The sequence below is a fragment of the Aptenodytes patagonicus genome, chromosome 2, assembly GCF_965638725.1.
Source record: "Aptenodytes patagonicus chromosome 2, bAptPat1.pri.cur, whole genome shotgun sequence".
Taxonomy (NCBI): domain Eukaryota; kingdom Metazoa; phylum Chordata; class Aves; order Sphenisciformes; family Spheniscidae; genus Aptenodytes; species Aptenodytes patagonicus.
In genome coordinates, this window is record NC_134950.1 from 166,534,918 (window position 1) to 166,552,094 (window position 17,177).

The 17,177-nt window shown below is 43.6% G+C and overlaps 1 protein-coding gene across 2 annotated transcripts in view; it reads right to left on the reverse strand.

Moving 5' to 3' along the window:
* The window catches only part of OXSR1 (oxidative stress responsive kinase 1), a 94,560-nt gene that overhangs the window by 35,740 nt on the left and 41,643 nt on the right, over positions 1-17,177 (reverse strand). For both annotated transcript variants that reach the window (XM_076331995.1, XM_076331994.1), the window contains exons 4-5: positions 16,105-16,246; positions 813-868 (exon numbers count right to left, since the gene is read on the reverse strand). In XM_076331995.1, the coding sequence (XP_076188110.1) occupies positions 813-868; positions 16,105-16,246 (198 nt within the window). The remainder of the gene's footprint in view (positions 1-812; positions 869-16,104; positions 16,247-17,177) is intronic.

Here is a 17,177-nt window from a genome sequence, read left to right on the forward strand (position 1 = left end):
TCCAACATACCTGTGTTGATGCAGCTCGTGACAGACACCTACCTACAGACACTGTGGTAGTCTGTGACTACCACAGACACCTCCTCCAGGCACATCTGTATTAGCTAAAGCAACTGTCTTAACAGTCTTCCCTACCCTGTCCCTCAGCTTGCACAACTGCTTCCAAGACTTTCAGTTCACCCCAGTTTGGGCTGGGTCAGGGCAGTCAAACATGCACTCTGCCACTCGCTTCAACTGAGGCGGACTAGGGAGCATCCACATGAGCAGTTTGATCAGCAGATCTTTGGGTAAGGCAAAGTTGCAAGTGACTTTTACCACCAGACGTACCAATTTCCTTCTGATGAATCTATCCACTGTTCACCACAGTTCTTTTGAAAACCACCTTACACATCGATGATAAATCAGTGAGGTCTGTGCAGTCCGCTTCCAAGCCTTGCTTAAAACTTGCTGTTTTAAAAATCTGACTAGCTTATGCCAAGAATTTTATCTAATCTATTGATTCTGAGGACTTGACAGTCAAAGGATTTATTCATGCTGATTGTCATTATTCCAAAGAACTGCATTTTAAGATAACAAGATGTAATAAACTCTGGGTTGGTTTTTTTGTTTGTTTGGTTTGTGGTTTGTTTATTGTTGGGATTTTTTTGGTGTTGTTGGATTTGGTTTGTTTGTTTTAAGAACTGTGAGGCTTCTTGAAGCTGACATTTTTATGTAGGTTTCTTCTTGATCATTAAACCATCTCTTTGGATACACAGTTTCCAAACTGTTTCCATACACAGATAAAATTTATTCAAAGCTACCAGGAAAGTTACCTGCAATTTGCACTGAGCCATCTTCTCCAAGAAGAATATTTCCTGCTTTCACATCCCTGCAGAAAGATAAAGCAACAATAAGCAGAAGTCATTAAATCTTTCCTTTGACCAACAAAAATATATGAAAAGGTTATTATTTCTTATCTTTTGTTTCTTGCATTAGCACCTCCTGCTTCCAATCATGCAGAAACAGTAGGGACATAACACCAACTGTAACTTCAGTAGACAGACACTAAGTGATATTTGTATGATTTATAGCTAGTAGCATTTTAAGTACTATGCACAGAAAAAAAAATGAAAAACTTATCAGAACGTACCCTCAAAAATACAAGGAAAGTGTTAAGTTAGCTAAAAATGTGAAAACAGAACCTAGCACTAGTCTGATACTCATGTACCCTTTCAGAGGGGGGGAGACTTCAAGAGACGGTAAGTTGATCTAGTCTCGCTACCGCTGAATGCATCCTATTCCTCCCCATCCCCAAGTCTCGGTGCCCTCCAGCCCTGGAGGAGTTCATGTGCTTCCTCAGGAAGTCAGTTTGGCCCCATACACTGGTGAAAATCCAGACAGAAGAAAAATGTTGTTTGCTCGTGGCTTAATGAACTGAACCACATTATCAAGGGTCACAAGTAGTGACTTACCAAGTGAGCAGAACTGGTACAACAGAGACAGTGAGAATGGGAAAGTGGGGCCACTCAACTGCCCTGTGAAGTCTCAACTTTAGTGAAAAAGTCCCCCTGATTTTTTTTTTTGACCAAAGTCAACAAACACACAAGAACATCCAGCATGTGCTATGAAAGTTATTGTACTATCCCCTTTCTACCCCAAAAAAGCTCCAGTTTGTTAGGTTAACAGCAGCACTTCTCCATCCTCAAGGGGAACACTACTTTCACTCCAAATACGCTTTGAAGTTTTACAGCTTATTTTCACAGGCTGCTCCCCATGCAAAGCCAGGAGAAGCACCTTTATAGCTGACACCCACATTCATCAGCACGGCTGCTAAGCTTGCACTGGCTAGGAAACCATGCAGACCCAGAGCACATGCAGGTGCTGTCTCAAGAAAGGCTGCAAGCAAAGCAACTGCCTGGGGAATGGATGCCAGTGAATAGATAGCAAGTCACAACACACCTCACCTTAATGTCAACCACCTGCATGGAAAAGGAAAGAAAAAAGAAAAAAAACCAAAAGAAGCAGATTCTCCCTCCACTGTCTTCTGCAAATATTCCAAATCCTTTCACACACACACACGTCAAAAGCTATTTTTTCTCTCCTGCCTCGTGCATCATGAGAACAGAACTGGCATGACGGCCTGGCCAAAGAGCCCCGGTCAGGCCCTGGAAATCTCCTCCTTCCTGGCTTTGCTCTTCTGAAGAAGAGCCTGGGCTGCTGCCAGTTCCAGGCCAGGATAATTTTAAGCACATCCTCTCCAGCATTAGCATTTGTTAGATTCTTCCCAATACCCAGGCTAGGACATTGGCATGGCAAGGCTTTCCCCCAGCACACAGCAGAACTAAAGCAAACACAGACTGTCCATAAGACAGTCCCACTAAAGATTACTTTAACAGCAAACCGCGGCTGACAGCAGCCTTTAGCCTTCAAACAAGTATTTCAGGTCCTGCCAAATGTACACCTCTTGCTAGCAGTGACCATCTTGGAGCCTAATCCCTCTCTGAAGCACAAGTATAAGAGCAAGGACAGGAAAATACTAATTTGCTTTAACCATCAAGAATACTTGTATAGATCTATACGGAAACACTGAAGCTGTATGGCGAGATAGCATTGAGAAGCTGACTTAATAGCAGAATGGGATTCAAAGCAGTGAGAAGCTGTGACAGTAATGCTGGAATAAGTAGACAAACATAAAACAATCACCACCAGTCAGCTCCAGTCCTGCTCATTTTACATTGGCCAAATACGTGAACATGCATTTAGGGGCGACTCAGCTTTCCCTCCAAGAAGCATTATTCTGTTTTGTTTTCTTCCTGCAATTAACAGCTGCAGCCGTTGCAGACAAGAAAGCATCAGCACTGCAGTGGACGGAGACTCTTAAGTAGACGGAGGGACCTGAAGGGATTAAATACAACATTAAGCATGCAGCTACGCTAGCCCCCCTCAGCATCCATTGGCCAAATCCAATACAATCGGAGCTGTAGAGTTAATCGTCACGAGATACACAAACCTGACTAACCCCTGCACTCCCACAAAGCGTTCATGGTCCGTAACAGTGAGGGAGAAATGGAAAAGCTCTCTGCCAATATTTATGTAGAAGATGCCTTTGGGGTCCAACCCCATGAGCACGGGGAGCCATGAGAGTGCAGCGCCCAAGTCTGCTGCTTCCTAGGTAAGGAGCTGGCTCACATGGTGCAAAATGTGCTTGGCACAGGCGCAGCCATCTCCAGGAATCCCCCCCTCATACCAGCGCTAATTCAGAGGGAACAGAGGGTGTTCAGGAAACTCTCCAAACATACTGGAAATGTTTGTCCAGACAGTTGGTTCTCCTGCGACAGCCAGGATGCATGAGGTCCTTTCAAAGCTGCCTGCCAGTTTCAGGTTATGGGGAAAGGAATAGTGTGCACCGAGGTTGCCTGTTGAAGTTATTGTTCCTTTTACTGAAGATGGACGCAAGTAACAGTAATTTCCTCTTCCATCGGTACTTCAAGGCAGCCCAGGATGCTGGAGCATTTCCCCAGTAAGCTGGGCCGTGCGGTATTGTACAGCCTTTCCAAACTTCCCCTGCCAGCACGACGGCGTCTGCAGCTCGCCGAGCCCCCAAGGCAGACCACACTCAGCAATGAAGGAAGTGCCAGGGAAGTTTTTAAGCAGAACTAAGGATGAAGTCTCAACCATTGTGCGCTTCAGAGTCCAGAAAAAACACTCAAGCAGGTTTCACTAACGTAGCAACAGCAGCCAGAAAGCAGCACACATTCAATACCACCAAATTATCCTACCATAACAGAGCAAGCTGGACAGGCTTGGAGCGCAAAAAGTAGCGAAACAAGCACTCAGATTGAATCCCATAGGAAAAAAGAGCCAAAGGACTCTAGTCCCTTAACCCCCTCCAATGCAGTGGCTTGTTTTCTTTTTAACTTCAGCTTGGATTAATTAAAATTTACATATTTCCTCGTTGGAAACAAAAGTCAGTAAATATGGTGCTTCAAGCTGGTTCAAGAAATTAAAGCAAGTCGTTGCTACAATAGGAAATCCAGGAGGCCAACAACAGCCACTGCCAAATATCCAAGTCAAGCTGCAGAATTAAATCACCACTTGACGTGGCATTTCCTCCTGGTGACCAACCCTCTGAAAAGGCCATTACTCACCCCAGCGTGGTATGCTCCACCCCGGAGCAGCAAAACGGATCGGCAGAAAGCTGTTTAGGGACACTGACTCCATTTCAGAGTTACTGTACCATAGAGGCAACTTCCAGCGTTCCCATTCCTCACCCCAGTGTACCGGCATTGCGTCGCCCCACTGCAACAGCACCGGGTGAACATCGAGCAGCAATAACACCGGGTGAACACAGATCCCTTTCTTTAGCATATACTGGTGTCACCGGCAGCATCTTCAAATTAGGTCCTCCTTTAAAACCATCTTTAAGATTAATTAATTGCATTTAATGCAATGGGGTGGGGGAGACAGGAACGGTGCTTTCCTGTTTATAAGCATCCCCTGACGAGAATAAACTCACAAGCTGAATGGCGAGAAGTTTGTTACTCCAGGATATAGTTATTGCCAAGTATTACAATTTTAAGGTACTTCCTATTAATGTGGTAATGACCATATCCTGGGCTGATACACGTGGAATAAATGGTGTGCCTCTGGCATAATTGCTATACTGGAAACAGGAAGCAGCTTTAGGCTGTAGCGTAAACAGCAATTATATCACATTTTAAATGAAGTTACAGAAGGCTGAAATAAACTCTTTCTTGCCAGTAGCTTAACAAATGCTACCGTAGTTCTGGACATTCCCGCTCTGTAGCTGTCATCTTCCTCTCTTCTAAAGCCTCCAAGAGCCCTTCCGCAAAATAATGATTATGTTTTTATTTACCTCATACTTCACAACCAGTATGGGAAGAGGGGTTTGGACTTGCTCCAGTGCAAAGCTGGATTCTCCACATCAGCCTTGAAAGGTTTCGCAGCAGGGCAGAAATCCCTCCTCATCTGCATTCCAAACCGGTTTAGCTTCCCAGTGCAACCAAACGCTAATGTACCAGTTACATCACATTAATGCCTGCAGGTTAGGGCTGGGCCATAGGCATTGGATGCTATATAACCAAAACTGATCCCCAATCCAACAAAATTACAATCAAGCATCCAGCTACAGGAGACTTGGGAGCACAGGAAGGCAGTGAAATGATGCTCCCCAGTTTCGAATGCAGTGTTCCCACATCCCCCACAATCAATTTTTCAACGGGGCTGGGGGGGAACTACAGGAACTGTATCCTAATGGCTTGTTCCCACTATAAAAAGCCTACATAAGTCCTTAAAAATCCTGCTAAATTATCAGATCTGCCCTCACCCACAGCTCTCAGTCCTTCGCACTGCCATATAGTGGTTGTCTTTGCAGTGACAACACTAAGGGAAAAAGCAAAACTTGCTGGTCCATGATGGAGAGCAGCATTATCACTAACCAGCTGCAACCCTGCAATCCTGGCACATGCAATAAACCTTCATATTACAGACTTAAAAGAACAGGTGTTTGCAAGAAAAGCAACGAAGCATGTTAAGTTATTGCTTTTTAAACAAGCCTCTTAATAGTGTTTCGAAATCGAAAAGGATTCACTTGGCTTGTGTTCAAAAGTCTACATTGGGAGCAATAGCTAGGACAATTTGTTAAGGCCACTGCAACCGCGATACAAGTGACCTGAGCGAAGAGTGGCATCCCAGGACTTCTGTGGCCTAGCACTGAGAAGAAAACTGTCACATGAAGGGGGAAAAGGAGATACGCGCTGTTTATTATGCCCTTGCTTCCAACCTGCTCGTATGTGCCTTTAGGATGCAACAGTGGCTGTCAGCACAGCCGTGAGTCATCTGCCCATTAGATGCAACATCAGCTGTAACAATACATTTTCACGATCTGAACTCCATAGTGCATAATTTGGCATGAGGAAGGAGTGGTTGGTCCTGCCAAGTTTCATTTAAAAAAGAGAAGGTGCAAGATACAAGAATTACTATCTTCTGTTAATGGTAATGAATAACTCAAAATATTTATACCGAATGCAGCCAATTGCTGGAGTTGACACTGTTCTAATTTGCAAAATACTTCCGGGACAATATCTCTACGTACAGTTAAACATGACGCAATTTGTGACATTATACACCAAATGAGCACTGTTCTCTCTACTACTAAACATTACTCTCCCTTCAATTGTATGCTGTTACTTATGTCACCTCTTCCCTTTGCCTTATAAGCCAAGATATAAAAAGCTGGCTATACGCAAGAGCTTTAGCATTTGAGACAGAGCTGCAAAACAGAAACTAGGCTTGGAGCATGCAAGCAGAGTAGTATTTTTATGCCCTCAAATGTCAGCACATTCAGTACTACGTAGGAGAAGGCATTCAAGACAACTGTATTAGAAGTACTGTACATTAGCATGCTTCCTGTTCTTACTCAGAAAAACTGTGTGTACTAACATTTTCATGCCACAGGGTTGAGCCTTAAGTCCCAAACTCTTGGGTGAGATGCAATTACTGTCTGTTACAGTGCTGTACTTAACTCTGCAGAGCTGGACTCGAGAACATCTCCCAAAGCTTGAAGGTCTTCCAACGGCAGAGAGCTGGCAAAGCAGCTTCTATACTGCTCTCTCCAGCCTCCCTGCTGAGGCAGGCATAAGCAGGGGGAAGAGAGGGCCAAGTCCACAGCTTGCTTCATCCCTGCTCATCCACAGCCCTCTCAGCAGGCCCTTGTGGCCCCTGGCAGCCGGGACCAGCGGCAGCAGCCAGGCTGCTATAAATTACAGCAGGGGACCAGCCCAGTGACACGCTTTATTGCTCAGGATCAGGGAAGCACACTGACTGCTTCTACCCTCTTCTCTGAGCCACTCTGCCAGTTGCTGGGCTGTGGTGAAAGATCAGGGCCTCAATGCAGGAGCTAAATGCCAGCAGCACAAGGCAAGTCATGATTTACTCCGAGTCTCATAAACAGTAGAGGCATTTTTAAAGCCCCAGCTTCATGGGGACTAGGTAGGTAGGAATATTTGAAGGCTTTTTCACTGTCATTTTAACGCCTGGAGAAAGTTAGATGAATAATCCAGTGTTATCAGGAATTTAAAAAAGTTCTTTTTGGTTCTTTTAAGAAGCGTAAAGCAAGGCTTTGAAAGGCAGAAGTGACAGACCGTGGCTTTGCAAACAGAGGGGTGTGTAGACAAAGCCTACTGGAAAGGATTGTCAGCTTCCAACAAGACGAGCTAAACGAGTACATTGAGTACTGTTTTCTCCGTGCCCTACCCTTAACATCCAGGCAGATCACAGCGCAGTGCAGAGACCTCTTGGGAGAGATAACTGCATCCAGTCGCCTGGCATAGGCAAACAGAAACCCCAGTAAGGGCTACGTGAGAAATGAATCTCCCATTGTACTTTATTTTAGCTAAACCATAAAACACCTTTCAGAGGATCCATGATGCACTTACTAGGTACAATTCCTCCTGATTTTTTGCCCTCCAATGCTGCAGAAGTGGACTGCTGCTTTAAGTAGAGGGTTTGGGGTCCAAGAAACCATGACTCAGAAATTTGATTAATTTTAGATTAAGTCGTTATGTCAGCTCAGACAAGGGAGGGCTCACCAAAGAAAGCTGCAGGAGATCCTCCCAAAATTCACTCTGTCATCTTAGTTATCTGAATAGCTCCAGGGGCTGGTAAGATGCTGAGGCAGTACAGAAAGAGTTACAGACCTTGGGCTAACTCGGTGCGAGTCTCTGACGTGAAGTGAGACAGCAAGCAGCATGTCACATCACTTACTGCGTTCCTGTCTGTCACACAGTCGCTGTTATCACAGCGCCTCCAACTTTCCTTTATCTCAGCAAATTGTGTTCAGCTTATGCTTTTTGTTCCTGTGCCAACTTCATCTTTGATGGTTTTGCGCTCTCATTAATTCCTTCTCTTCCGACGTGTTTACAAGCCTAACGATGGTTAAAGGGAGGTACAGTTCAATGACAGATCCTGTCTGCCTTGGACTTTACCTCCCATCCATCACCATGCCTCCAGCCCAGCATCAGTGCTCAAGTAACCTCAGCTGCACATCTGTGGGGGGAAAGTTGCTCCAGCTAAAGCCAAAACCTTAAAAAACCCCCCAGTTTTCAGACAGATCAGCTCCTTCAGCCAGACAATAAAGAGCAACAAACACTAGACCTAGTCCTATCTCCCAACATGGAGACAATCTAATCATACCAAGCCTCGCAGCCCCACTTCTATCCTCCTACAAAAGAGGCTCTTGCTTCACATATTCACCCCAATGCACACCACTGTTGTAATATCAGCTTATGGCAAGGAGGATTTGCCAAGCAGCCAGGGCTTCTGACAAGCTTCAGCCCTTCGTCAGTCAATGCAAGAGAGAAGTTACATCTCTAACCTTACACACCACTATTTAAAGTTTCCCCTATTCAGTCAGAAATTCAGTTTTTTCTCTTGTATCCCCCATAAGGAAAGGACCCTGCCCAGCAAGGCAAGTTTTCGTACTATTGAAGAGCAGCTAAAAATGTACCAGGATTTCTTCCACAAACTCATCTATTCAGCCCTTCCATTTCCTGATCCTACTTCCTAAGGACTGCAGTGGGGACAAGGCACAAAGCTCCTTTAACAGCTGCTGCATGAAAAGCAACACACACAGCAAGCTGTGGAGTCACAGGGTCTGCCTCCTACCCCTGGAGGCTCAGGTATTTTTGGGAGGCCCTGCCTTAGTCATTGGTAGCAGAGGAAAATAGTCAAGTTATAACGTGGCCTTATTTCAATGTTTCACATCAAATTATTTAATGTGCAAGGAGGCGGGCATGCTTCATGTAGCAATACTAGTGATGCACGCCACCATGCTGTGGTATCTCCTGCATGCTAAAACACGTTCCTAGTGTGCTCAGAAATATGAATTTCCCCAAAACTACCACATGCAAATTGCCCCAGTTTGAGTACAAGATGGATCAGGTAGCAGAAGTAACAGGAAAGCCAGTGATTCACACATCTCCCTGCCTTGACCCTGCCACGACAGATGAATGTTCATTCCAGCAAACACATAATCAACTTGGATCAAATAAGGCCCAAAAATTTTGATATAGGGCAGCTCAAAAAGGTCTTAATTTCCAAAAGGCAATAAACACCCTGGTTCTGGAGAAGCAGTATGTATATCTATACACACACACAAGGTCCAAGGCATTCCCCTGCACAGCCAAGAGCCGTCCATATCTACGAAGCCACCCACAGCTCTTGCTCAGCAATGTTTGCAACGTGACGCAGAAGGAGAAATTCAAGACAACCAGGGCTCGCGAGAGACTTGCCAGCTCGACTTCCTTCTCCAAAATCTAGAAGACGACAGTTTTAAGCATGGCCAGCATAGGAAGAAGAAAGATCTCCTTATTTCATCCAGCTATTCCTATAAAATGGAGAAAGCAGTTATAAAATTGGGTATCTGTACAATGGAAACAGTCCTCTTGGCACTCCCAGTCTAACTTGATGATGCTTTCCAGGCTGCCATGAAATGATAGATTTCTCTGTGGCAGCTCCCCATTTGCTGTCCTAAATGCGTGTGGATTTTGTCTCACTTTTGTTTTTGAAAGTATTAAGCTTTACTTTTTAATGTTAGAATTTTATAAGAACTCTGCAAGACAGGATATAATTTGATTTAGTAAACATGCAAAAATAATTTCTGATGCAGCCTCACAAAATTTTCAAGTGTGCTTAATATGCTACCACACAAATTTAGCAAGTGACCTTTTTCTCATGCTTTAGCATAAGACACGAATGAAAAGACTGCAGCGGTCTGAATAAATGCTTAAGGCATCTCCACATATGCAGCTACATGAATGAAAAGACTGCAGTGGTCTGAATAAATGCTTAAGGCTGCACATATGCAGCTTTTAGGATCTATGAAGGCCAGAAAATCTGCTGCATTACAACAGGGGACAATATTCAAAGCTATCTTTTTGAAGTGGGTTATTCGCTTTATGCGTCACAGTAGAAAGGACGAACAGGATGAACACCAGTGATTTAAACAATTACTCTACTGCTGGAGAGATGCTGCAAGACCCTATACTGGGTGATCTAGTCCCAGTAATCTACATCAGATAAAAGCGGTGACATGAGAAGGATGTCACGAACAGAGTGGTTGTATGTATGTGTGAATGGCACTTAGTTTCTTCAAAGTCAGAAGTTAAGAGAGTCTGTTACATTGTCACCTGATACAATTAATGCTGCAGACAGTGAATGAAGATTATTCCCCCTAGAAACAGGTCAAGCCCAAATACTCCTGACAGCTCAGGAATTGCTAGAAACCGTATTAGTTGAGTGTTCAACTCAGTCATGGATCACTGACCAAAACCTGTCGTTGCTGTTGAGCCTTTCAGAGATCACTCCAACCTTTATCTCCTGCTCTTCATGGTATTGTTCCCGCTTCTCATCTCCACATAACAAAGCAGGGGGAGAAAAACCTAAAGAGTCACCTCCCTTTTAATGCGGTGCATAGCAGTTGTACCAAAAAGTTGTTTTTCCCTTGGACTAAATCGAAGTTACTTTGAGTAACTGCAGGACACCCAGTGACAAAGTCCAGAGGCAGCACCTGGGTCCGAGGAGAGTGACATGGGGACAGACACCTGAACGTAACAGTCATACAGCAAGCGCTTGGCTTCAGGCATCCCCCTGGGAGCTGCTACGAGGACCCTTGCAACACACGGAGCCCCTGAGGGTTGGGGCACTGACGTTAGCCTGGAGCCACTGCAGAGCCCCCCCAACACTCCTATGCTTTCATCAGCAGCAATATTTACCATCAGAGTTTTAATTGCCAGGTTTTTAGGCTTCAGAGCAGAGGCTGTCTTTATCCACTTCGAGGAAAACTGTCTCCACAGGAGCTATTGTTTCTGGCTGTCTGCAGATTTGGGATTTACATCTGGTTCGTATTTTCTCTCTGCAACCACAGAGAAACTTTTTTTTTTTTTTTAAACAATGAATTTCTGGATGATGCAGTGGAAGAAACAGCCATCAGGAGAACACGCTGGTTCATCAAACCACCACAATACGCCCCAGTCTGACTGCCGTGTACAGAGAGTAGAGGTTCGGTGGTCCTTGTGCCCTTGACGCTGCACAGCAAGGTGTTTATCTGGGGGAACAAATCGCCCAGTACAATCTAGAGCAGCATCTTTTCTTCCTTCCCACTGAGACACTCAAGAGTAACATTTTTATTATTCTGGCTACTGAACTATTTACAGATTAAAGCTTTAAAACTTATATTAATAACTACCTCTAAAGGTTACCTCTGCCCATCTTGTACTATAAGGGAGAAGAGACCAAAGTACACTTCTCTGAATATAAAATTCCACTTCCCATGGCTGAGCAATAGCTAGCTTTCAAATTACTAGTGTCCTGACTTAAAATCAAACTAGCAATTAGAGGTGAAAGGCTCCACATCCCGTTATCCATCCCTCAATCCTCCCCTACCAAACTTCAGTTCCAAGACACACTCCCCAAAACAAGATTATAGCACTGTGGAGAGGAGGGCTGTGAAGTTCTCCTACAGTATTGCTACAGAAAAAAAAAAGTACAGTATTTCAGTCATCAAAATAATCAGACATTCTGGAATCCAGTTTAACCACAATACCTGCCAGCACAGCTATCAATGCATTAATCAGCTACATGAAAATTAAGCTTGAATCGCGTAGAAAAGCTGAGTTCTGTGAAAATATAACCATCAGCTCCTTCATCTTAAATCAGAAACTCGCTACTGAAAGAACGCTCCTGCAAAACCTCCCACACAAGTGTTGGTGATGTGTATGTGCTCACGTACAGACATCCTTTTTTCAGAAATGATTTTAATATAGAAGAGGCAGACAGTTAAACTTTGATCCTGTGTCAAAACCATCCTAAGGTCCAAAAAATAAGCTAATATATTTGGCATAAAAACACAGCAAGAATATTGTTTCTAGGGTCTCTTCAAAGCAACATTCAAACAGCTGGCACCCTGCTGCCCCACACTCAGAAAACAGATTTTGAAAAGACACCAAAAAACCCCCAAAATATTCCGTATGGGGCACAAGCTGATCTAACTCAGCGTATCAAATGTGCTGTTGCACCTCTCACCCCCTAAGAAGTAGAGCAGCAAACAAATTAATAGCTGGATCGCTGCCATGCCAATATTTCAAGTGCATGCAACCCTAAACCACTTCCTAAGCTTTTTTGTTTTTACAAAAAAGCATGCGAGTATCACATTTATTATGCTGCAATAGGAGAATCTGATTATATTTGAGCATCGTATCATTTCACCTGGACTAACTGAAATATTCCGTTACACAACAGCTAATCATGACCAGAAGATTAGCTCAGAGATAAAAATAGGGAGAAAAGACAGAGACACCTTGTAATAGTTAATCAGCATGATTCATTTGTCAGACTGCCATAAAGAGCACCACCTGAAAAAGCCTTGAACTTCCCTCCAATAAGTCTTTTTAAACAATAAAACCTCTTGGGTTGGTTTTGCTTTAGTTTTATTTCCAAGTCATTCACCAAACTCCTGCTAATCCCCAAATACACAGAGGAATCAGAGTCCAAATGGGGAAGAGGTGCAACATACCCTGTGTGTCACCCAGACAAGATTAGCCGGGGAGCGACCCCTCGTAGCACATCAGTCTTGCTCGACTTCCATAAAAACATGGGTCCAAGCACATTCCTGCAGGACAGCCTCATCCGAAGGTGAAGTCTGGCCCTCCGTCCTCAGCACACTGGCTGGTGCCCAGATATTTAACTCACTTAACATGAGCCAGATCACTAGGATTTCAAATTGTCACTGGGGTCACCGTACTACAGAAAACCACAATGGGGACAGCGGCAGCTGGCACAGGAGAGACAGCCAGGGACAGGCACATGGCAATGAAGGCAGAGAGCTGCCAACTCCGAGATACGGGAGGCAGTGGTGATTTTGGAGGAAGACAGGGATCATTTGTAATCGTTACCTTGGTGTAAGTGTTCCATGAAAATAAAACTGATTCTGCCTTCTCCTTTATCTTTTCCATAAGGCCTCAGACACTGTTCCCAACAGCCCTTGCAAGATGAGAGCAAAAAAAATATCACTTTGGGCAATGTGGGAGACTTAAGCATTTGTTGCTGAACAATGGCATCTATTCAAGCCTCAGCCTCGCTCTGGCTGTTAATCAGGAAGGTAAATAAAAAAGTTATAATTTAAGCCTTCACTAGATATTTGACTTTCTAATCTCCTCTAGAGAATACCGTCAAGCTACTCTCCTGTCCAAAGCAGGGATTTACACTTCCACGCTAAGCCAGCTCCCCAAACCTTAATTGGAAGTGGCATTAAGTTCAAGGCGGGCTTACGCAGAGTAAGATTCAGCAGCAGCAGAATTTCATTAAGCCAGTCTTCCACATGCTAACTTAATTTACCCATTTAAGATGATGCATAATTTAAAAGTATTGAGCAGCTCCACTGTCAGACATATATTCTCTGATCTCACTGGTGATCTACAGCAGCAACAAGCTGTCCCCGCTTCAGGTCAAGAGCGCCCACAAAATTACATTTGGGTCCAGATATTCATCCCTCCGGCCGGCCACCAGCCGGGTTGTCCAGCTTCAGATGTGCTAATTACATTCATTTCACCCATACTGTGTCTCTAACTTTATCAAATCATTTTCTCTTAGGTGTAATACAAATGGAGTCGGGATGTTCTAGTGTAACCAGCTGAACACTTTGCTCTGCTGGATGGCTGCTTGCTTTGGGTTGGTTGTTCCAGGTCTAACCAAAGCCCTTCAATTTTGACCCTTCATAGCTGACCTGGCTTCGGTCTGAAGCTCACCCCAACCGCAGCTGCCCCACATTGCAGACACTATCTTCAGCAGTTCAGCCATCACCTGATGCAGTCGGTTTCCTTTAGAGCCAGATACTTTAAGCTGACCCCCGGGACCAAACTTCAGTTATTTTAAACACTTCCTCTCAGATCATCTCTGGCACAACTGCAAGATTTCCACCTGCCTTTCCCATCAGGCATGACCAATATTATGACCCCTAGCATTAAGCAAAATGGGAAAACCATACAGATCTCCCTATGTATGAGGAAAGGTCCCATCTGCACTACAGCTTTAAACTGTTTTTCTCAGCAGTGTACACACATCTGGATAAAATGCAAGATAGCACGATTAACTGCATTAAGGAAACATGTTTCATCCCTCAAAGGTGTGTAAGCTTGCTTTCTGCCAAGAGTTAAAAACCCATCCTTTGCATCACAGGTAGGAAACCACACAAGTCTCCTTCTGTATCGTGACTATTACCACTTCTTCAGATTTCCCAGACCGCCGTGTCCCAACACAATGAGGTATTCCAAACGCTTTTTTCTGATAAAACATTACGCAACTGTCGGAGCAGCCCCAAAATATAGGGATGCAACACATGCAAAGTAGCTGACGCACAACTGCAACCTTAAGCTGCAGCAATGACACAGCTTTGATTTCTTTGCTGAAGTCCCCCAAATAAGGGCAAAATGCTTCAAACGAGCAGGACAAGAATGGTTGCAGCAGGTTTGGTTCAGTCTGCTTCTGAATGACTCAACATGAATCACATTTTCTTCAGACCAAGCAGTTTGAACTTTCTGTGAACATCGTATTTTTGCTGAGTGCAGTAAAATAAACACATGAATGTATCCTCTATAACCTTTACCACAACTACTAGTTTTACTGTTTCACTACAGCAAGTCAAATGGAGAACCACGTCTCTGTCGATACAGAAAGCACTATGTGACATCTTCAGAAAAACTGAAATTTAACAAGTTACTGCTGCTTTAACATACGTATTTTGATTTCATTAGACCAGAAGATGAACTAAATCAGACAAGCAAATCAACTGCAAGTTGCAGATGAACGAGGCTTATGGCAAGGGCGAAAAATTACCATGTACTCAGTAAGTTGGTCTGTTACTTTACTCTAACTTCCCAGAGCTGCCTGAAGTCTTATGTCTAAAAAAAACAAAGTTAAACAACCAGCTGTAAAACCAAAACTGTCTTCATCGAAGACAACCATTCTTGTTAAATCACAATTTAACTTTTTTCAGGGGAAAGAATTCCACCAGAATTATTTCCAACCATTTCTTTCTTTTTAACCCAAAACAACCTACAAAAGTCAGTCAGTTTGACCAAAAATATGAAATAAATACTTCTTGGATTTTCTAATTAAAATAACATTTTGGGAAAAAGGGTTACCTCTTCTTACACAGCTATCATAAGAGGACAGAAACTTAGTCCAGCACAGCAGCAGCAATGCTTATAATGGCATTGTACCAGAAGACAGCCAAGCTCACAAAATTCCCAAGAAAGAAGAGGCTGTTGTTCCCAGCAGCAGTCTGTGGCTGGGATGATGTATATTACCCACAAGCAGTATATTCTATTTTCAGCACATACTTAGGATTGCAAATCTCATTCTTTTTAACGGCAGAACATACTGACTTAGTATCCTCTCCTCCTGAGCTACACCACACCTTGGCACCAGGGGAGAGGAAAACATGATTTAAAAATACCTCCCAAACAACATAGCAGCATAGAAACCCACACGTTTCAGTGATCCATCAAATCACAGGCTATTAGTTAACTGGGTTTTGCCTGCAGAAGAAGTTTTTCCACCAATTTTTTCTTCTTTTTTTTTTTTAATGAAATTACCCAAATTCGAATTTCATTATGTTGATCTTGCAGCTAGCCTTAAAAAAAGAAAAAAAAATATAAAGAGGAGGGCTTGAAGGGCTCCTTATTAAATTGCTCAACACTTCTTATGCAGTGATCTTGGTGATTTGTAGCTCTGCAAGAAACAAAACCAGCTGAAGTTTTCCAGCTCCAACAACTACACTTTGCAGCTGGATGTTGACATTTGGAAAGAGGTTCTCTGTATCAGAACTTTCGATACCCCAAAGTTTACCCAAACTTGGCCTAGTCATAGTATTTCCTAAAGCAGCTGCTACTATATAGACATTTGAATTCTGAGTTTTCATTAAGCTCCCACCTTTATTTTCCTCTTTCCATGCCATCACAGCTGGTTGTAGGATGGGACTGCATGGGCTCAGCTGCTCTGTTTTAGCGACACACATTTTGGGACAAAGATGAGAAAAATGAAAAATACCTGTGGATTTGTCCATTTTTATGCAGGTAGTCCAGCCCCTCCAGCACCTCCTTAAGGATCGTGGCTATACAGGGTTCATCCAGGACACCAGTCTTGTGTTCTCCTTTGGCCACAATGTGCTTTATAATATCCAAAACAGAGCCTGGAGAAAAGAGTTAAACACATTAGTTTAAACTAGACGAATTCATTCACAGCTAAGTGTACTTTATAATCACTTAATATACAAGTCCAAGGAATTTGTTGGGAGGGGAAGCAACGATGGTCAGGATCAGAGTCAGTAGCTGAAGCCTTTGCTGCAGGAAAGCAGAGGCAACGATGCACGCCTCACGCCTGAGCCTTACAGGGGTGCAGATCCTCAAGGTGGGCTGTAAAATCCCTGTGATCACAAGTAACTGAGAAGTTACTTGAACAAGCCAAAATGTAAAGTGTACATACACAGGACTCTTGGAAAGTTTTTAAGTAGATACCGACACTACAGCTGTTTTAGTACTGAGTACCAGAGAAGCAGGAGGGGGAAATGGAAAAAGCAGGGGGCTGCCAGGACGCACAAGCTGAAGGCAACAAGCTTGATAAAATTAGACTCTCTTTTTCAGCTCTCAAACTCGATGCAGAAGAATAGCAAGAAAAATCTAATACATTAAGGGATGACACCGTCCTAAAAGAAAAAAGTGGAAATTATTAGAGAACGAATGAGGCTGAATTCTGACAGTAAGTCACTTCTTCACTGCATACAAAACTGGAATAGCTTAAATCCTTCCCTAGAAACATCACACTTAGTCTCTCTCCCAACCATGGTGTGAATTACATCATCTTGCATGACAAACCACTCTTTATAGCGCAAACCACCTTTTTGAGCTGCACCCAGGAATAAACGGAATCAATGACTAGTAACACGCCTCTTGTGCAAGGTCCTGTTTTCATGATATATTGGGTACTGTATTCTTTGTATTTTCATCTGGGCTGAAGACAGTCTTCTCGGAACTATACTTTTATTGCTCCAGTATGGGACGTCTAAGCCTGTTTTCCAGGCCTGTGCTATTTAGCCCCTTCAAACTTGGGTTTCTGTAGTTTAA